The sequence below is a fragment of the Epinephelus lanceolatus genome, chromosome 12 (assembly GCF_041903045.1).
Source record: "Epinephelus lanceolatus isolate andai-2023 chromosome 12, ASM4190304v1, whole genome shotgun sequence".
NCBI lineage: Eukaryota > Metazoa > Chordata > Actinopteri > Perciformes > Serranidae > Epinephelus > Epinephelus lanceolatus.
Window position 1 is genome coordinate 38,742,659 of NC_135745.1, and position 22,527 is coordinate 38,765,185.

The window sequence follows — 22,527 nt, forward strand, 5'->3', positions numbered from 1 at the left end:
ATGTTAGCTTTCTGAAAACTCCTACTGGAGATCTCATCACTGTTGACTGCCTTAGATATGAGGATGAGGGAGCTCACTCTGGACATGCTAAATTTCCCTTCCACTCTTCATTGACAACAGTCTTACATCTGACATTGTCCTATCTGCTGTTTCAACCGGGCCCGATCCAATACCCTTGTTTCCGGCGGACTTTAAACAGTGGACACTGATGTGGACCAAATACACTGGGCATAGCAGACGCCTCTGTTTATTGGTGAAGTGGTGCAGCAATATTAAGTTTAAATGTGACGTAGTCATTAGACCAAGTAATGCTAACAAAATGTAAACAAACCGGTAGTCCACCATTGTTGTCATTGTTGCTAGTGTGCTCATCACACAAAGCAACAACAAGCACATGCAAATTAGGCGATGATGTAATCATTTTCCAAATGCTTCATTTTAAATGTCTACGCAGATACAGAGTAACTGGAGTTTTGAATATCTCAGAAGAGTCCCCGTCCAGACCAAAATATGGAGCGTGGACTGGTAGCTGGAGAGGTGCCAGTTCACCTCCTGGGCACTGCCAAGGTGCCCTTGAGAAAAGGCACCGAACCCCCCCACTCTGACATCCCTCCACTTAGTGCATGTATAGGTCCTGTTTGTGCATGTGTCTGTGTAATCGACAACAGAGTGAATCCCTCTGGGATTAATAAAGTATGTAAAATTAAAATGAAAAAAAAAATCAATATGACATAGTATCACAATATTTTTGTGTGGCAATAGCCCCTTTTTAGATAGGAATTGTGCAAATTTGCAGGAAAGCCCAATCAGTCTTCTTTCAGCATTGGCAGTATAAAAACAAAATCGGGGAGTGCAGCAAAATGCCGCCTGCCTACTTTTGTTTATACAGAATGCGCCTTTTTCGGGGCAATGGGGGGCGTGAGCAAGTAACAAAACGTGTAGCTCAGCGTGTGACGTAAACAGTGACGTGGGAGGGAAGCTGCAGCTGGTCAGTCCTTCAGCGATTCTCTCATAAGTCGGCCCGTTCTTTCGTTTGCGAGGACAAGGAGGGCGCACAATTCCTTGTCTCCCCAGTTGCTCATCTTTACAGTGTCTGTCAGGTTTGCGTTTCCCTCTTGCTACTAGCTGCTCCCTAATTCCTGCTATCAGCTGTTTCCTGTTTATCCACTGCCAGTGGCTCGTACGTGCGGTGTCATCAACAGCTCCTCCCACAAGTCTTCAACAGGCCCTCCCGTGGTGGAAGCCCACTTCGGTCTTTTTAAACCAAAAAGGTTCCACCAATATGTCTACCCTACGAGGTGAAAAATTGGGCACCTCGGATCAACTCGCCAATCCGGCTCTGTGTGTCTAAACGCTCACAGCTTGCCAGCAAAATGCAGTGTAAAAGGGGCTTTTGTTTGCATGGTAATTACAGCCCAACCAATACTACATTTCAACGCTGATTCTATGTTACTTAGACTGTTAAATATACACGAGTGTAAATATGTTGGTTATAAACTGATACAAACCAATATGTCGGCCTTTGATTTACTGGTTGTTTTCTATGGTTTTCTTCCGGGAGCAGGAACTGTTCCGAACACTTTTCCTGGGTGATGCATTCCAGGAAACTCTTACAACACTCACACATACACTAATGAGTAACAATTGTCACGTTTGCACCTAGTGCCTGCACTACTCTGGCATTTTTGAACACCTCAAACGAAGACCTTTGAGTCTGAAAACTCCAGGACTGCATTTTAGTCTGCACAGGCGTAAATAGAGACTTTTGAAAACGATGACGCAGACACCCAGGTTCACTTCCTGATGGGGTTTTGTCAGTCAGGATGTGTCAAGCCAAAACATTATAGCTAGATCTATGTATCTTTTATGATTTCATCCTTCTTGTGTGGGCTGTGCTTTCTCATTGCCATGGCTTCCTTCATCAATGGATGCTCCCAGTATTGTGCTTATATGTTGCTGTATTTGATTCACAACAACTTCCAATCTATACTTTCCGCAGCCTTGACCACCTTATACACATGTTCGTGTCAGGAACAGTTCACCTCGTTGCCCGAACAAAGAAATCTCCGGTGTCACTTTTTGACATTGCTGTTCATCCTTAGTAGTATTTTCTGTAACTAAGCAACTGAACACAGAGTACAGAATCTTCTTCCTGTGTGAATGGTTATGTGATGTGTGTTGTCAGGCTTGTTAATGTGAACAGAGAGTATTTCTGAAAATGTGTTAAAATGCTCTTGTGTGTATGGAAATAGTTTTTAGTTTTGATACGTGTCAGCCAAACAGCAAACTTCTGAATGAAAGCATTTATCAAATGTGTGTTATTTGTTCATGCTGTCTATGGAAAAAAAAATTCTGATGATGCAGCTCTTGGTGCAATAAAAAGTCAACACAACTTGTAGATAATAGGCTAAAACCTGTAAAACCAGTGTCATCACTGAGCCTGAAGGGTCCTTCTCAAAGTTGGAAATGGCAGCTTGATGAAACAATTCTCACACACAAGGTCCACTAACCTTGGATTTCTGAGGCTTTTAACCACAGATTGTGGCCTTACTCAGCGGACAGAGTCACTGAGCGAGGTTTAAAGCTTTGGAAACATAAAGTGAGACGACCTTCTGCTGAGACCTTTTTGTCAGGTCACCATTATCATCCTTTAAGTCTACATATGCTCGCAGTTTGTACCTGTCATGTTACACCTGTCAGTGATAATCATAGTATTTTGCTCTTGGCCTTGCAGGGCATTGTGGGGAATCTGTCCAGTGGGAAGTCTGCTTTGGTCCACCGGTACTTGACAGGCACATATGTGCAGGAGGAGTCTCCTGAAGGTAAGAGTCAGCTGTTGGAGGTGCGGGTCAGGAGGGCATTATAAACATGTCAGATACTTTAAGTAAATCACAAATATTCTGATTACTGCAGCATGTTAACTCAGCTTTTATGGCCTAATTTACATCACAACTTGTCACATAAAACACGCGACCAATGACGAGTAAAAACTTGTTATTTCTTGAGTAGACTTGTTATTAGATTAATGACGATCTGACGTTTCAAAAGCATTTGAGTAGTGAAATTCTACAGAACCACCCTGGCTGGTAAATTAGTTTCCTTTTGTTTTTCTTAAGAAGAAAGTCAAGCATGTTGGCAGTGATCGCTACACTGTACAGACAGATAACCACAGTAGGGTGTGTGTGAGTGTGTGTGTGTATATTTGCGTGAAGCATGGTTTCTTGTGAGAGTATTTTTCTAATTAGTTTTTATTATAATGTTGTGTGTTGGATTACATCAAGCTTCCGGATGCCAGAATTAATAATTGGCTGGGTTCATTTTTTATAAATTTCCTTTTAACTCCACTAAACCTGGCGAGATAATGAGAAAGCATAACACTTCCAGTAAATTAGGGCCTGTGAAGATTACTCATTGTTAAAACACTGAGGAAAAACTAAACCCCATCATTTCTCTGGGACTCTAAATTAAAGTTTTTACAACAATTGGAAACTGTTTACTTCCTGGATATGATGGAGAACGAGCCAGTTGATCAAGTTTAGTTAAGACGAGGCGTTTATCGTCATATGCTCAGTGAAAAACGAGTTTTCCTGACTGTACGATGGAAATTCTTCCTTTGCCTTTTACTCTGAACGCTGTTTTCACAATGAAATACACGGTATAAATGGTGAAAAATATAAATACAAGAATATAAGAAAAAAAAATCAAATATACAAATAACACTGTAAAATATACAGTATCAATACAGATATATGAGTTGAAATAATTATTTAATTTCAGCAATTTGTCATTTATTTTCCAGAGCAGGTGAATATTATGGAGATTAAGAGTGAAATGTTTCGCATGTTAAGAGAAAAATGGTCTGTTGACCAAAACTACGAACGTATTGGCTCCATAAAGAACAGCTACATTGTGGAACCTTACATGAAATATAATCTAAACAAAAGTCAAAGATCCCTGTGTGCACATTTGCGCTGAGGAACGTTACCATTAGCCTCAGAGACTGGAAAGTTAAACGCCACCCCAGAGGAGGACAGAATTTGTTTGTTGTGTAATTTAGCTGAAGCTGAGAATGATGTTCACTTCTTGTTTAACTGTCCTGTATATGAAGACAGAAGGGATGTAGTTTTGAGTAAAAATGACCTCTATCTATGTCGGCTGGATGATCATGAAAAATTTGAGTTTTGTTTCAGAAGGTGAACCTTTTTTTTGTGGCTGAATTTCTGTGCCAGGCCTGAAATAGAAGGCAGAGTATTCTGTTTCTGGACTAGGGCTGCAACTAATGATTATTTTCATATTTCTTCGATTAGTCGACTAATCATTTTATCAAAAAATGTGTTAAAATGTTGAAAAATGTTGTCTGTCTCTCCCAAACCCCAAAATTATGTCATCTAATGTCTTGTTTTGTACGCACACCAAAGGGTTTTAGTCCACCGTCATGGGAGAGTGTGTAAAGCTGCTAATATTTGAATGTAACATGATGCAATAAGGGGCGGCACGGTGGGTAGTTAGACTGAGTAGTTAAATAAAATGCACTATGGATTGTTAGTGCAACGATATTGTAAGGGTGTCTTGTTAACACATGAGGGTTGGGCACATGTAAGTGTGCATGACACCATATAAAAAGTCAATCAAATCAATCATATACAGTGTCGACAAAAATATGCAGTGTTCCTTAATATGTACAGTGTCAATACAAATGTGCAATTTGTGCAACAAGTGTTTCATCGGCCAGGGGTTTTTAGGATTTTAGAATCTTAGTTTAGGAAGGTCTTTTCCAGTGAGGCACCCTTTGCCACTTTAATCCGCTCTCTAAGATTTAAAATTCAGATATTCCTGAATCTATCAGCAGAATCATAATGAGAATGTCCCCTTCTGGCCTGAAAGGTAAGTCCTCCTCTCAGAAATCCACAAAGACGTCGGCGAACCCAGAGTTAACTGATTATCTTTGAGGGCTTTGCAGTGTTTCATTTTGGTGTAATTATAGTGAGGATGAGACATGAAGCGCATAATTAGTTTCTGGCATTTCGCTGCACCAGGGGAGAAAAATCCTCATAGCTTAATTAGTCCTTGAGAAATCAATAGTGGGAATGCTGGAAACACAGAACCAGCATTGTTGCTGTAATCAAGGAAACATGTCGGCTCAGATACGTGCATGTGTCCCTTTACATTGCTGCGAGTCGCTGTGATACAACATACCTGTCTCATAATTAGCAGCTGCTCAGGCTCTCTCTGTTTGTTTTTTATGTGCTTTAACACTGGCTTTACTCCACATTGGGTATTTGCATTGCAGAAGCATTGCCCAGCAGAGGAAGGTTCAGCGATGGCTGTTTCTTCAGTGTTTTGTTCCTGGGCTTTTGCTATGATATCTGAAAAAAGGTACTGGGGTGTGTTGCCATGGCAACACCGGATGGAGCTCCGTTGGATTGTGGCTCTGTGTCAAGGTCTAAGCCTCCGTGTAAGCAGAGTATGCTTACTGCGTGTTAACCGTGCCTACCAACTTACCGTCTCTCTGTAGGCTGTCTGCAAGGTTATTAGTCGCCTTTTTTTGTGTGAGGGTGAGCAATACATTCAGATAATGCATAATTGCTTTTCATCATGATGTAGAAAAGTGTTATGGTGAAAGAGGTTTGGTCGTCTGCCTCATTTATTCACAGCACCTGCTTTTTTTTTCTCCTTTGGATGCATTGTATTGGCTCAGCTCTAAATAAAGGCAACAGCATCCTGGATGATTACATAACTGATATGTTTACTTCAAATTCCACCCATGTTTTCAGCAGAGCCGTATGCTTTCATTACAGATACTGATTTCAGAGAGACTTTCCATAATCGGTTCTGGCGTATGCACGAGCTGCCAAGCTCCACACAAACTCCTGATAAATCTTTGGTGTGCTGTATCGTTCTGATCCAGTCTTTCTCGCTGTGTAATGAGATCCTGCTCATCTTTTCCCCCCATTTTAAACAGGATTCAGAGACATACAGACACATAGTTTCTCAGTCCTTTGTCTGAATCTCCAAAGCTCTGTGACTTGAGTTAAAAAAAAAAAAAGCTGGCTGGTGGTACGTGAATCTCTCTCTCTCTGTTACACAACCAGCATCCAGCAGGGCTTCAGAGCCTGTGCAAAAGGCTGGGAGAATCCCCTATTTGCCAAGCAGGCTAAAGTGGACTTAACAGGGTGGAAGTGTGGCTCAAGTGGATATGTATTGCTTGCTGAGACAGGAATACTGTCCACCTATTAAAAATTACAGGGCCCGGCTACTGTATGGCCCTCACAGCTCCTCTGTGATGTAAGATCTGAAGTTCGTGATATGCAGGTTGCACAGTGTGATCTCCGACACTCTATTATGTAATCATGAGTATCTCAGCTAACATGTCTGCTTTTGAAACTCCTAGAAAATCTGATAAGTGTAACAGGTGTACTTTTTTCCTGAGTGCACATCTTCTCTCTTCAGCGCCAATTGTGTGATACATTTCATGATCATTCCTAGACCTTTTTTAAATTTGTGCATTATTCAATTTCGGTCAAATTGCTTCCAGCATATTTTGGTATTCATAAGGCAGTGTTTTCACTCCCAGGGACATCTCTAGCCTCACAACTTTCTCATTTGAATGTTTTTAATCTCCACAGGATCGCAAACCATTCAAATGATATGCAGAATCTAATTTACTGCGCAGTTCTCCCATTGATCTCTTCTTTATCTGCAGCCAGCCTTGCTAGCGGCAAGGAATATGCATTTCTATTAGAGGAGAAGTAAAGAAAAGGAGAGGGAATCTCAAGGCTGCACGGGGGCTAAGTGTTAGCTCCTCACTACTCTCCTGTGGACATGGTGTGACCTGAGGCGCACCAGTTAGAATAACGGCCAGTTTTTTTAATCTCCCATCACTTCCTTTCTGTTCTCTTTGCTAAAATTACTCTCCTTGTCTTATCATTTTATTGCAAAGTGTAATGAGTTATGGTAATGCTGTGAAAACCAATCTTCCAAACCGCTGTAGCTCATGCAGAGAAGCGACGGACTGAACATGCAGCCTGATAGTGTTTGTGAATTTAAAGTTGGGTCTTTCCAGGACTTGTGGCAGTGCAGTGACAGTGGCACTGAACCTGTTCCCTCAGCAGCTGTGCATTAGACACGCTAAATGGCAATTTCTCGCCCACATAATTGGCTCTAGAGAGGCCTGGTTTCCTGTCGGCGTATGATCCTAACGGCGACACATTCAGGGGGTCTAAATTGAGAACTGCACTTAGACTCATACACATCCTACCAAACTTTCATGAGCCATGTCAAGCTGTGATTTGATAGTAAATTTGGTATGCGGAACAGGGTTGTGCCTCATTATATTGTTCATAAGAATTTGGTTATTATTTCCGATATGATACTGAATAGAATTGTATTGTGATAATGGCAATATTCCAGCTTGTGGACGTGATGTCATGCTGTTTTGCACAACCACAACAAGCATGGCTGAAAGCAAAAGTGCATCCAACTAAGCTTGTTTACGTTAATCACTGTCCTGAGTTCACATCAAATCAAAATGGAGGACGATCCCGGAGTCTGTCTATCCTCTGGAGATGGTTCGGTTACAGTAGGGTAGATTTGGAACAGACTATCATCTGCAACATATGCCACAAAACGACTGCTGTTAAAGGTAGTAGTACCACTAATCTGTTTCATAACTTAAAACTCCACCCGGTGCAAAACAGTCAAGCTGCAGCCTCCACCTCGAAAAAGACAGTCAAACTAGCCCCTGTGTTGTTTTAGGGTATGTCTATGTAATGTGCAGGAACTGTTTTCCTTTTGTACACAGAAAAAGAATTGTAGAATCTGTCTGTTTTGGATTATGGGGATGTTAAATAGGAAAAGGCTGCTGCCTCTACACTGACATAAATAGTGGTTGTCTATCACTCAGCCCTGCCCTAAGGTTCATAACAAGTGATTGTTGCAGCACCCATCGCTGCCACCGTAAGTGAAAGGTTGTGCTGGCCACATTTTGGTGTGCAGCGGGAGCAGCATTGGTATTTGCTCATACATAAAGCTTTGGTGCAGATTCTTCCACCTTATATTTCGTCCCTTTTAACTCAGACCTCACATAACCTTGGTACTCGTTCACAGAATAGGTTGTCATTCTCTTACAGTGCACCTTATACATGGAATACTCTGCACACGGCCTTAAACTTGGACACTGATCTTGTTTTAATTGAATGTAAATGCTTTTAACTGTACATTTGCACTTTAGCGTATTTATCACACTGTATTGGTACTTTAAGAGATCATTTCAGATTTAGTTTCTGTTTTAATTGATATGCATGATGGTTCTTTGCTTGCTTAGTGATTGTTTTTAATGTATTTATCCATGCTCTGCATCAAAATGATGGTCTCCTTCAATTGATTTCCCAAGTCGTATATAAAGGTTTGAATGAATGAATGATTTACAGTAAGAGCGTGCAGAAGTGACCTCAATATAAAAGTGGCTTTCCGGTTAACGTGAATTTCACATTCATTCAATAAACCAGTCAGTCTATCAATAATAAATAAATAAATAAATGAAAATACATGCATATATAAAACATCACAATACATATTGAATAAAACATAAAATGAATAATAATTAAACGGTATAACACGACTGCCTGCAAACTGTTTCTCCGAGAGAGAAAAAAATTGAATTTCAAATGTGTGAATAATTAGTCACACTTAATAACAAAGAATACATTTCTGACATCAGACTGACAGTGCACCACTTTAAAGTGTCACTCAGTAAATATTAGGACATTCTGATGTGGAGTGTAAAAATTAAAGCCCTCTAAAATGTCATACACAAATTATCAGATACATCAGAGTTAAGTCAGTTATATTATTCTACAGAAAATATATAAATATCAAAATATACATATATATATATATATATATATATATATATATATATATATATATATATATATATATATATATATATATATGTATATATATATATATATATATACATATATATATATAGCATATATTGCAGCATAGCCAAAAAATATGGAGCTGGGTTTATTATTAACAGCCAGCCCTAATCCAGAACATCCTCATTGTTTGTTATGATTAATGAGTGTGAAATGTGTCTTGGAAAACCCCTGTTTGTCAGTTATTATATCCTAAGAAAGACATTTTTCCCGTATCATTTTATACCAGCACTAAACCAGTCTTCACATGTCATAAGAAAGATCCTGAAACAGTCTCTTTCATAATAAATAATTCATAAATGTCTCCTTCTCAGGTGGACGGTTTAAGAAAGAAATAGTGGTGGATGGACAGAGCTACCTACTTCTGATCAGAGATGAAGGAGGGCCTCCAGAATTACAGGTAAGAGTGTTGACCCTGAAAAAAAAAAACGTATCTTGACTCTTTAAGCTGCGAGATGTGTCACACAGAAACCGTCTGCAAACTGTCACGCAGACGGGAACTGTTTAGAGACAGACCATTACTTCTCTGCAGGACTGTTTGGAGCAGCGTGACAGCTCTCGGTGGTTGTTCTAGCAGAAGCACTTAAGGGGCAGCAACAGATCAATGAGTAAGCCCCGCCAAAATAATGTTTGTGGTCAAAGGGGCAAGGCAGCACCTAATCGCCCTGTTAGTATGGGAAATATGAAAAGTAATGGAGCTGCTGTTTCGTCCAGAGTGGGCTTCAGTAAGAGAACGTGTGATTGATATTGTCACACAGACTCTCTGTGATGCTTTTCCAATCAAAGTAAATTAAGAAAGCTTCCTGATAATACAGCTTTGTGTAATGTACTAAACATGAAGGCATGTTTTATGCTACGTCATCCAGTCTGGGTTTTCTAAAGGCAAACAGTCAGTGATTCATCCAAACATTCATATTGGTATCATGCTGTCAAGTTTTGGAAAGTCTTGAAACTCCTGTGAAAGTCTTAATCTGCAAGTAACTAGTAACTAAAGCTGTCAAACAAGTTCTCCAATGAGAACAATATTTTTCTGTTTTCACTCCCGTGGCTGCTTCCAGATGCAGCAGACGGCTGTTTGTCACCAAAAAGCTCTGATAAGCCCAAAGTATGCTGCTACCTACCAGCGCCAAGCGGCACATAGACAAAGCTGGCGGCTACCTGGTGAGCATAGTGGAGCATTTTGCTGCTAACAGAGCCAGACTTTTCCCTGAGGAGTTGGTGGAGAGCACAACAGAGATGAAAAAAAAAAAAAAAGAGTGAATGTTGGACATCCATTTGTCTGGTGGTCAGAAACACGACTCTAAATGAATGCTAATGTTGCTCTGTCTAGATGTGTGAATATGCTGTAACATGGATACAACACTGGTATGTTCTCAGCCATTTTGTGAAGCTCACAAGTAGCCGAAACATTTGTTAATGCAAAAGAAGATATACTTTATTAATCCCCAAGAGGAAATTCAACTTTTTTTTTACTCTGTTGTAATAAACACGCAGGCCCCGAAATACGCACATGCACAAACAGGATGTATATGAATTAAACAGGGTGAGGGGGCTGCCCATGGACAGGCGCCCTGAGCAGTCGGGGTTCTGTGCCTCGCACAAGGGCACCTCAGCAGTGCCCAGGAGCCACACTGGCACCTCTCCAGCTACCAGTCCACACTCCACATTTTGTCTAGCTGTGGACTCAAACCAGAGACCCTCCGGTTCTCAAGCCAAGTCATTTTAGACTGAGCTACTGCCGCCCAAAGGCATGTTTAAGCACAGTGCTTGAGTAATTGTGCACCGTTACTTCCCACTACTAGAAATACGAAGCATCTGCCTTAGGAGTCTTTTATCTTCTCCTCTTTTTTATTAGCAAAGAATAATGTACACCACGTTCATGTGCCACATACTTACTACTACATACTTGTTCATACTTGTATTTTGGGTTCCTACTGTTTACATGCTTTAATGTTAAAGACACTTTATACGGGGCGCCCGGTGGCTCACCTGGTGGAGAGGGCGTCCCGTGTGCTGGGGTTGTGTCGTTGCCTCAGCGGCTGCGGGTTTGACTCCAACCCATGCCCTTCGCTGCATGTCATCCCCTCTTGCTCCCAGCTTCACGCTGAAATAAAGGCAAAATATAATAATCTTTTAACACTTTGAAGACAGGTGCTGAACACCTGTCTTCACTCTCTGTTTTAGCGCCTGTTTCTGTTAGCACCCCTCTCGAAAAAGCCAAATCTGCTCTGATTGGTCAGCATTTCCAGGTCTTCCGTATCTTGGTGTCTCTACACCATCATTGCAGCCAGGAATGACTGTAAGGGAGTGTAGCGAGTACTTTCTACCTCAAAAATTCACCAATAAATTTTTCTAAACCAAAATCTTAACAACACGACATGTGCAGCAGGATGGTACATAAGGGTGACATGACACTATCATAACTATGCCATGACACAGTGATGAACTTGTCATAAACATTATGTACCTGTCATAAACCTTTATGACTGCTGTCATTAAGTGTCATTCAGTTTTTGTAATGACAAGTTGACATTGTTTGGGTTGTCTTGATTATGACAACTTGACATTGATCAAAGTGACATTACTAGAAGATGTCTTTGTCATGACAATAATAATCATTATGTCAACTTGTCATAAACACAAAAAGAGGTGCATTTCTTGTTAATGTCAAGTTGTTATGACAAAGACATCTTCTGGTAATGTCATCCTGGTTAATGTCAAGTTGTCATAATAAGGACATCACAAACAAATTTAATGTCAACTTCTCATGACAAAGACAACTTCTGGTAATGTCACTTTGATTAATGTCAAGTTGTCATAATCAAGACAACCCAAACAATGTCAACTTGTCATAAACGTTTATGACATGTACATAATGTTTATGACAAGTTCATCACTGTGTCATGGCATAGTTATGACAGTCAGTACGTTTACATGCACAGTTTAATTCCACTTTTAATCGGAATGAAAGGCCATTCCGATTAAAAGCGGTCATGTAAATGGTCATTCCGATTGAAAATTAAATCCGATTAAAGGGGGTGGTTTATTCCGTTCGTCATTCCGAATGAAAGAATTTTGTGTGCATGTATACACTCATTCCTCTTTAAGTTCATTCCGGTCTTTCTGCGCATGCTCATTTCCTTGCCCTTCTGGCGCGATGACGTATAGAGCACGCATAGCAACGGGCTGCATAGCAACGGGCTGAGATAGAGCAGTCGGACTTGTTGCACTCACAGGTTTCCATTCGCCACAGCACGGTCTTCTATCTCCCTTCTTCGACCTTCTACCTCCCTTCTCCTCCTCAACAGATGAAGCATTAGCAGAACAAGGTTGTTGTCGTACTGCTGCTTCAAGAATATAAGCAAAACATGCCTGAAAAAGGCACTAAGAACGATGGCGTCAAGCATCTTGTTATCTGGAGCGAGGACTACAGTGTTTTCTTCCGGTAAATGTAAACATGTAACATCCGCCCCGCCCCCTATCCAATCAGAAACGTTCCCTGGCCCAAACCTTGCACAGACCTGAATAAAGGCGATTGAACTGATCTCCCGTGTAAACCCTCATTCGGAATGAATATTTCCCATGTAAACTACCTGGAAAGACTTTAATTCCGAATGATTTCATTCAGATTTATTTTATTCCGAATGAGAAGCCATCATGTAACCGTAGCCAGTGTCATGTCACTCTTATGTAGATACCTTCAAGTAAAGTGTTACCCAGCAGGACTATGATCTGAAACTGGGGAGAAATTAACAACATTGGCAACCAAGATTACGTTTCCATGACATTAGCATGTAGCTACATGTAGCAGTGTATGCTATGTAATGTAAACACTTGGAGTAATGTGCCTGGAGTAGGTGACCTTATAAAGAAATATGTCATCAGCTTGTCTCAAAAGTATAAATGCAGCATTGGAAAGCGAGTATTCAGAACGGTCTTTGCTCCCAGGATTACTTTTACAAATGTTTACCTCATAATCTGAAACATTTGCTATGAACATCCGACAGAAAATAAGGAAAAGCATAACAAGTCCCCTTTAAATATGAAGTCTTATGTAACTTCTGTTTCTTAAAATAAACTCAAATAGATTCAACAAGGGATTCCAAAGGAGGAGATTTAATAAACAGATTCAATGAATTGTTAACAAACCCCAACCCTGAGAAACTCCACCTGACTTGCTCGTGGTTTAATTTACAAGATTCAATGTTTCTGGTTACTTGTGAGCTCAGTGTGAATCCGCCATGCGTTTCCATTAGCTGCTACTGATACCTGGCTTGGCAAAGCCCCCGGTATACGCCTGCATTACGCTCAGTGGGATTAGGGACTAGAAATGAGTCCGGTTCAGTTGTCAGCTGCCTGTATAATTAGTGGCATAATTAAAGGCCTCCATTATGTTCACGCTCACAGGAGGCTGAGCAGAGTTGTGGCTTTGGAGGCTTGATTTGCCATTCATCCCCTATGGGGGGCTGGGCGAGGTGCAAAAGCTGAATGGAGACGAGGGCAGTACAGGGGAATAGTTATCACTTGATTGTCACTGCTGGCACTACTCTGGGTTCTGCTTAGCCTCTTTCCAACAATGAATGGTGATTAGGATTGATTTCCTCAGCTCAGGGGAAACCTATCTCCCCCTGTTCGATCGTAAACTGCGCTGGGGTTGTGGATGTATATGATGCAGTAAATACGAAGATTCCAAGATTATGATAGCAGTGGGAATACAGGAGACAGATAAGGATGCAGTAGTAGTGTTTAATCATTCACTTTCAAATCACCTAATACTGATTCTTCTCCTGAAAACAAGATACTCATTGTATTATAGCTGTTGCTACACTGCCCCCTTCTGTCTGTATGTGTGAACTGCAGGTAGAAGTTCTGCAACTCATAACAGTAATAATGTCTGCTTGTAAGATACATAGCCTATTTCAGAAACCCATTATAATAACAAACTGTATTCATTAAAGACTTGTTTTAAGACGTATAAATATTTAAAATAATTTGTGTGTCATATACTTTCCTCTCAAAAAGTTAAATTACCTTGTTAAAAGTTCTTGGATATACATCTCTCTCCTATAGAGTCCATGAATATGCTAATTTTATTTCAAAAGTTTTAACTACTACACGGATAATCTATCCTACTGTACTGAAAGGGCCATTCTCTGTTCTCTGTTAATGTGCGCTGGAGTTTTCAAGTTTCCACATCAGACTTGCATATTGGATGGTGATTGGCTTGTGATGTGAAGTAGTTGCTAGTTTGCACACGTCTTAAGCTGAGAACACTCCAGTAGATCAATGTGAAAACAACCCTCCAGTGTCGAACTCGGCACATGCATCATTCTGTGGAGTGAAGCTCCAACATCCAGGCAAAATAACAATAAGCTAAACACATTCTCAAGAGGAGAAAGGTGAATGTTCTTGCAATAACGAGGCAGCTTCTATACCACAGTGCTCCAACATAGTATCACCTCTGCTCTGTCCTCAGTTCGCCGCCTGGGTGGATGCAGTGGTTTTCGTCTTTAGCCTGGAGGATGAGATCAGCTTCCAGACGGTCTACAATTACTTCTTGCGCCTATCCAGCTACAGGAACACAGCTGAGGTCCCCATGGTCCTCGTTGGAACACAAGGTGTTTGCCCTACATCTGATATATATATGTTTTGTCAAGATATGGCTCGCTCCATAATGAAAAGTACTCTATGTTCTAACATTGTCTTCACATCTAAAAAACATGAGTACAGCATCAGTTTGACATATTCTGTATTCTTGTTGCTGTCAACAATCTCTGTGAAAAAGACCAACTTAATTCATACTAACAAATTCTGTCTGTGTAGCAAAAGCCTGATATATGGTAGTTAATTTCTGCGTGCAGTGGAGCTCCTTTGAAACACATCAATGAGCCACACTGTCGCACCGGGTGATGAACATGAGTTTATTTTTAGTCAGTCCTACATACACCTTCCTGCTGCCGGAAATACCCCCCTTGCACATCAAATGTGTATTAATCCGCAGCTGGAAATAGTTCCCAACAAAATAATGTATTTACTCCAGTTTTAGCATCATTTGTTAAAAACTACAGTGCCCAGCTGTTTTAGGAAATTACTTATGTTCAGAATGAAAGTATATGTTTGTGTTTGAGTAATACCTTTTCTCTCACCATGTTCTCTTAGATGCAATCAGTGCTGCCAACCCCAGAGTGATCGACGACTCGCGGGCCAGAAAGTTGTCAAACGACCTGAAACGCTGCACGTATTATGAGACCTGCTCCACCTATGGCCTGAATGTGGAGAGAGTCTTCCAGGACGGTGAGAGGGGAGCCAAAAAGGTGGAAGTGGGTTAGACAGGATGTAAAAGGTGCAACATGAACATGATGATGATTACTAGTTAACCCCCTACTGGCATGAAAAAAAGACATATTGGATAAGCTGACCGCCCTGAATGGTCAGGATTAAACAATAAAGCCCACTTTAGACCAAAGATTCACAACAAGATGAAACCGTTTTAGAACGTTGCGGAGGAAAGTTGCAGCGGTGTGAAATTGTCATCTGAGCTCAACTCAAGCCGGCTGATGATGTCACCTGCAGCTCAGCTGGTCAAATCTCCAGCGGCTGGTTTCAGAATGTAAAGCTCATCACCTGTTTCTACAGCTAGTCGGCTTGTAGTGAAGTCACTAGTCAGGTCAAAATGACCGCAGACGGCTTGTTAACTTGCCCTTATGCCCCACTCACACGCACACACACACACACACACACACACACACACTCTTATTGACTGATTAAATGGCGCTTGTTATCTATATTATTGTGGCGTATGTATTATGAATACAGTCCATCTGATGCTCGTTTTGTTTCTGTTTTTCACCTTGTCATCACTACTACAAATGCAGCTGCAGTCAGTATCTCACTATCACTATTCTCATTCATATTTTAAGAAGCTACAAGTTGTATTCAGCCACAGAATAAGCCTGAAAGGCTGCAAATCAGAACGGAGGTACAGAGAGTTGTTGCATAGAGATGATACACTGTCTCATCTAGTTGTGTTGTTGTGAACCAGCAGGTTTTAAAATGTTGCAGAATGGCACATTGCAAGTACTTCTTTGTTTCAACTCGTCATCGCAAGTCTTTGGTCTAAACTGGGCTTCAGGATTGCCTGATTGCCCAGGGCAAATAAAATGCCATGTCAGGCTAGTAAATCTATCAACTCACTTGCTCAATCAGGCTAGTGATAAAAAAGTAAACCCATCATGTTTTCCAGAGATGATGGCTCTGTTGAGAGTTGCACACAGTTGCACATTGGGCACTGGTGCCAAAATGGCGACGGGTAAAGACAAAGTTGATGAGCTGATTTCACAAGCGAGTGTTTCAGATGTCCTTGAAACAGAAGTTTAGTTGGGTGGCGCTAGAAGGTGTTGCACAGTTTGCTGCAAGTCTGAAATCAAGGCAAATAAAACAGGGTCATTTTCATGACAGTTAACTTTATAAAAAATAATAATGATAATAATAAACTTCATTTGTATAGCACTTTTCAAAACACAGTTACAAAGGGCTTTATGGGACAAATAAAATAGTATACACCATCAAGATAAAAACAGCAATAAAAACACTGAACACAGGCCAAATCCAGAGAAATCAGAGTGTGTGATAAAAATAAATAGCTAATAAAATTGATTAAAGAAGGATAGAAACTAAACACACAACAGATTTACTGTAAAAGTTTAGTCTTGAGTCTTTACTCTCTGTTATTTAATAAACACTAATAAATAAACAACTGCAGCCAAGAGCAAGAAAAAATTGACTTTGGACAAGTACATTTCTGACCCATTTGCTCAACTAGTGAAGTTAAAATCAAGAAACCTTTGCGTTAAACCCTGACTGTAAACAGTGGCTTTGATTGGCATTGTTTTTACTAGACTTGAAACGATTAGTCTGTTGACAAAAGATGAATCTGGAACTATTTTTAAAATCAATTAATTGTTGAGGCAGTTTGTAAAACACATAACGTCACACTTAACAAATTAAAAACATCAGCCTGGGCTTTGGGAAATTGTGGTGATTTATAGACAAAACAATTAACAATTTATCAATTAAATGATCTGCAGATTAATCTGTAATGAATAATTTGTTGGTTGCAGCCTTAGTTGTCACTTTATCAATTCATGCCTCACTCAAGGCGAACACAAAGGCTGTGTTTATTAATTGAGATCAAAATTATTCTGAGCCACATCTCAGACTGACAAATTACAATCTGATAAATTTGACAGGAAGACTGGAGAATTTTGTGAAGATTACTTGAATGAACAAATAAGCAGTGTTTTGTGTGAATGGCGCAACACCACTCAGACGCAGGATCTTTTCACCTTCTTCCCATTTTAGGAAAAAGTGATTAAATTAGGTCTGAGGTGATTTACTGATTTCCTCCTCTGACAAATCATTATATCACCTTGATAATATCAGAGCAATATTTTTCTTTTTGGCCAGCTCGAGTCACTGTGTTAAACATGAGTAAAAGTTGTGTTAAAATTCACCCTCTTCACTTCTTGCTGGTTGTAAAGTGCTTCAGGCTGTTCATGAGTTATTGCTAGCAACATGCATAAATGCCTGTACATGCTTGAATCACTCAGAGACTTGTACGCGCATATTAATATGCTCTATGCTGTGTGCTCAGCAGCTATGATTGGCAGCATACTCTGTGAACAGTAGAGGAGCATTAATAAGCTCACCTCCATTAATGATACATAAAGCAGGCATGTTCAATTAAACTGATTTGTCCAACACTACAATTATTAATCATGGGAGCTGAAATCATTTTGTAGAATTGCATACAAATGTGGAACTCTAAGCTAGAGACAATTTAATATTCAGTTGTGTACGCATGGTGAAATACCCTCTTAACGTCTCTTAAAAGTATCTGGAAAGTCTGAGTTTTTCCCCTGAATCCATAATTGAAGTCATGAAACTGTCGTTTGGAAACTCGGCTGCTTCAACTCTGGCACATTATCCCCTAAGGCTGCAGCTCCTTTGAAAGCCTGTCATCCCTCCACAAAACATCTGAATATGTAACACAGCGTTCACTTTGCATTTCATTGGCTTGATGCACAGGCACGTTGTCTTCCCTCCCTGCCTTAATTGCTTCCTGAAGCCCAATTTGAAATAATTAAAAGAGATGAAGGAGTGCTGGCTGTCTGGAGATGTCGCTCTGTGTCACCCTTGCCTTCTCTCTGTATTTGCCATGCTGCAGCAGGCAGCCGGGCGTTGTGGTCCCAGCTGTCAGCACAACTTCAAATCATCTCTTTCCCTCAGTGCTAATTCACATCACGCAGCCGTGAACATCACCTCCCTCCCTCCCTTCTTCTCGGTCCACCCAGTCCCTCACTCAAGTGTGCCGTGAATTAAATGACAGGTTGCACCAATTGCATGGAAAATCACGTTGTTCAGATGGTGACAATAGTCTCATTTGGCTAACATCACTCTGTAGAGCTCAGTGAATGACACAAAAAAATTGCAAGCATCATTTTGTATGATTGCTTTTCTTGGAAATAGAGGTGCCTTTTTTTTCCCCTGAGGAGATATGTATGAGCCACCTTGCAGTATGTTGCTCATTACCTGACTGGAAAACAAATGGCCTGAGGTGTTTGTGATAATGTGCTCATATGCCTCTTCATCTGGCTGGAATTAGCTTTGCTTACTTTGTTGAGCTTTATTTGATTAATATGGTGTTCTGTTTATAAAGAAACAACAGAAAATGAGTGTTTTTCCTCTGTTGTTTTCAAGACTGTGTTGACATGTCCCAGCACAATTCCTGTGTGTAAACCTGCAGACATCATAACACCGTAGTCGCCCTTAGTTGTGTTTGCTCACATCTACAGCAGTCTGACATTAAAGGGGACCTGTTATACTCTTTTAAGGTTCATGTATTGTATTTTGGGTTTTTACTAGAACATGTTTACATGCTTTAATGATCAAAGAATACTTAGTGTTTCTTATCCTGTCTGTGCTGGAACACCTGTATAAGCTCCTTGTCTTAGATGCCCCGTTTTTGCGCCTGTCTCTTTAAGACCTGAAAAAGCCCAGTCTGCTGTGATTGGCCAGTGTTTCCAGGTCTTCCACATCCCTGCACTGTCATTGCAGCCAGGGGAATGACTGAGGCACATTTTTAACCATGTAAAAACACCAATAAAAGCTACTAAACACAACCGGACATGTTCAAACAGGAATATGATCCAAAATCAGGGAGATATTAACAACATATTACCCTGACGTTAGCATGTAGCTCCACGTAGCAGTGTGTATAACGTAAACACTTGCAGTAACGTGCCTGGCGCAGAGGACCATACAAAGATATCTGTCATAAGCTGACATCAGTTTGTCTCACCAATAGATAAAAACTTTGGAACGGTCTGAAGGTTTTGCTCACATGGATTACTCCTCCTTACTTTTACCTCTTATTTTGAACTTTGGCCGCATTTAATATGAATATCCAACACTAACAATAAATTCATGAAAGGAAATAAGGAAAAGCATAATTACAGTGTCTTGTGTTCTCTGTTAGCTCACAAGAAAATGTAGAAAATGAGGCAGTCTGACCTTTTTTGATGTTGGAATGACATTTTCCCACATATTTTTAATATGCAGGGCAGGCTGAGGATTACACTCTGAACTGACAGTGGGTACAGATAAATGTGTATTCTTACCTCTGATATCTTGTAAGAGTGAGCCCTTAAATCAGGTTTTGGCAGATTCTCATATTGATGAACCCAGTGGTTCCCAACTGGTCCAGCCACAGGGTCTAGATTTCTCCTCAGTCATTAGTCCAGGGTCCACACAGTTTAATACATTCAGCATCATACTTGCGTTTGGCCATGCCGTTGAGCTAGTTGCATGTTTCTGTTAAGCAGCTCTCTGTTAGTCACTCACTCCACAGCAGGAAACTGCACTTCAGAATAAACACTGCCAGAAATTCACTGTACTTCAAAGTAAAGTGTGTTTTTAACAAACTTGGACTAGTGACCTACTTTTGGACTGCGACCCACCAGTTGGGAACCACTGGATTAAGCAGCAAAAAGCACGCACATCCACGAACAAAACTGTGCAGGTGCTGAGCTCAAAAGTGTGGAAAACTGAAAAGGTAAAGAAAAGCTCGCACACTGCAGGGCTTCTATTCAATGCAATTTATTCAATCAGTGAAGTGACGACGTTTCGAGCCACCGCTCTTCACTGGATTAACCCATAAGAAGTAGCCTGGTGTCAGAACTATGTGTAATGGACACAAACTCTGAACACATTACATGGTGGGGGGCAAGAAATGTCTTAAAACTACATGCTGGCAACATAAAAACAAAGCTACTGCAAAGTCATTAAGAATCATTTGTTGCGGTGGACGCATCAATTAAGTATAAGGAGCAAGAAAGTCTGGGTAGGGTGGAAGGTGTTGAGGTTGGGTCAGACAAATATGGACTTTCAGCCAGGAGATCGCCGTTTGTGTCCCTTGTAAAACCAAATGTTGTTACATGATTTTACGGGTTTTTAGTACTTCATGCAGGTACTTTATGTAACTATGCAAAGCACATAGTTTTATGTTACTTATGTTCTGTGTGTAGTTATCCTCACTGAAACCACAATCTTTTCCTAAACCAAGTGTTTTTCTTTCCCTTTACCTAAATCATCGGCATCGCAGTCTTGTAAGACCATAGATTTCTTGTGCCTGGGAGTTAGGTTTGAACACAGCGTCTTCTGTGGCTGTGAAGGCCAATCCGGGAGTGGCAGACCCGGCCACAGATGTCACAAGTGTAGGCAACATTCTGTGATGTTGTGTAACCTTCAAACAGCTGTTTTACAACATTAATCACATTAATTTGAAACTGCGATTGTTCGTAATTGACTTTGCATCAGCATTGTTTTTGTGTTGCCAGCACGATATCTTAACATACTTTGTGCCCACCACCATGTAATGCTTTGTTAAGATGTTGTGTCCAGTTCACGCATTTCTGTGAGACCGTGTTGTTAGAACAAAACTCCAACAGTTACCAAACAAAATATTGAATAGAACTGAATAGTTTCTGGAAGGATGCACTGTTGAATTTTTATACCTGTAACGTTCTGAGGAGGTTGACAAATAACTCATATAACAAGAAATTATTTAAACATCTGTCTTCATGGCTCCAGTTAAGTAAGGAAATATGTTGTTTGGAACTGACCCTTTAAATGATCACATGTGATGAGCATATCCCAAATTAAGAGGAGTGACCTTTACCTCAGAATTACTTGCGACTGTAACACGCTGATTCAGACATAAACCAAGAGCTTCTTGATCTCTGATATGTTTACATTTTTAGAACTGTTATTCTGATATTTAGTGAGTTGAGCAACCACCTGTTTCTCCACAGCGTCGTGATTTCTGGCTTCACATTCACCACATTCATTTGTCATAACAGCAAAAGGCAATCCGAGTCTTTAGGAAACCGAGATACTGAATGGATGAATGAAGGAACTTTATTTATATAGCACCTTTCATGCACAAAGTACGATTCAGCAGCAGAGACAAACATTCAAGGAGAAATCAGAGGAATAAATGAATTAATCAATCAATGATTAATCAAGTAATAAAAATATTAAGAATATTAAAAACAGATAGCTGCTAGTTATAGGCTATATATTTAAAAGATATGTTTTGAGTCGTTTAAAACCGTCCACTGAGCCAGTAAGTCTAAAAGAAGCAGTTAAAAGAGCAGCTGTGGAGGATCTCAGGGTTTGTCAGAGGACATAAGGTGGTTATATAGGAGGGGGCGATGCCATTAAGAGCCTGAAAAACCAATAGTAGGATTTTTAAATCAATTCTAAAAGATACTAGGAGCCGGTGTCTCTTTTTAGTTTTTGTTAAAACCCTGGCAGCAGCAGCAGCGTTCTGAATGATCTGTAGTTTTGCAATGGCAGTGTATAGGTCTCTTACTTGAGGTCGTGTTTGTGTGGTCTGCACATTTAAAGGAAGGTGGTTGCTGAAAACATCTTTATTTCAGCCACTTAGGTTGGTTAAAAGTGTCCAATCTACGACCCAAGACTAGCGGGTGCTTATTATTTGATTATGTAGCATTTAATTATAGCTGGTACAAGTAGTTACTCTCACTTCTAGAGAAGTGTTAGTCTCAGAAAGCGACTTGCAGAAGCACATCTACGATTCTGGTTTCTGTGTTCTATGTTGCTTCATTAACCAGCCCCCCAAACACTCTCTGAGGTATTTATATCAGGAAGAATTTGACAGGATTAATGAACAATCTGTCACTGAGTCTCTGCCACTCTCTTCTCCAGTTGCCCAGAAGGTTGTGGCCATGAGGAAAAAGCAGCAGCTCTCTATTGGTCCATGCAAATCTCTCCCCAATTCTCCCAGCCACTCATCAGTCCCCGCCGCATCTATCCCCTCTGTTCACATTAACCAGGTAAGATCCAAATCATCAAAGACGGCACGCTATTTAACTGCTGATCGTGTCGTTGTTTTATTACAAATAACAGCTTTCTGATGTTATTTAAAGAAGTCTCCCACATGCTCTGTTTATGTAATTCTTCTCATAATCATAACTTCTTGTCTCAGTGTGGAAATGTCCCT

At 40.4% G+C, this 22,527-nt stretch overlaps 1 protein-coding gene across 3 annotated transcripts in view; it reads left to right on the plus strand.

Moving 5' to 3' along the window:
* Positions 1-22,527, plus strand: part of agap3 (ArfGAP with GTPase domain, ankyrin repeat and PH domain 3) — a 161,464-nt gene that overhangs the window by 76,133 nt on the left and 62,804 nt on the right. For all 3 annotated transcript variants that reach the window (XM_033649814.2, XM_033649816.2, XM_033649813.2), the window contains exons 3-7: positions 2,735-2,822; positions 9,257-9,342; positions 14,419-14,560; positions 15,102-15,236; positions 22,233-22,360. In XM_033649814.2, coding sequence (XP_033505705.1) covers positions 2,735-2,822; positions 9,257-9,342; positions 14,419-14,560; positions 15,102-15,236; positions 22,233-22,360 — 579 coding nt within the window. The remainder of the gene's footprint in view (positions 1-2,734; positions 2,823-9,256; positions 9,343-14,418; positions 14,561-15,101; positions 15,237-22,232; positions 22,361-22,527) is intronic.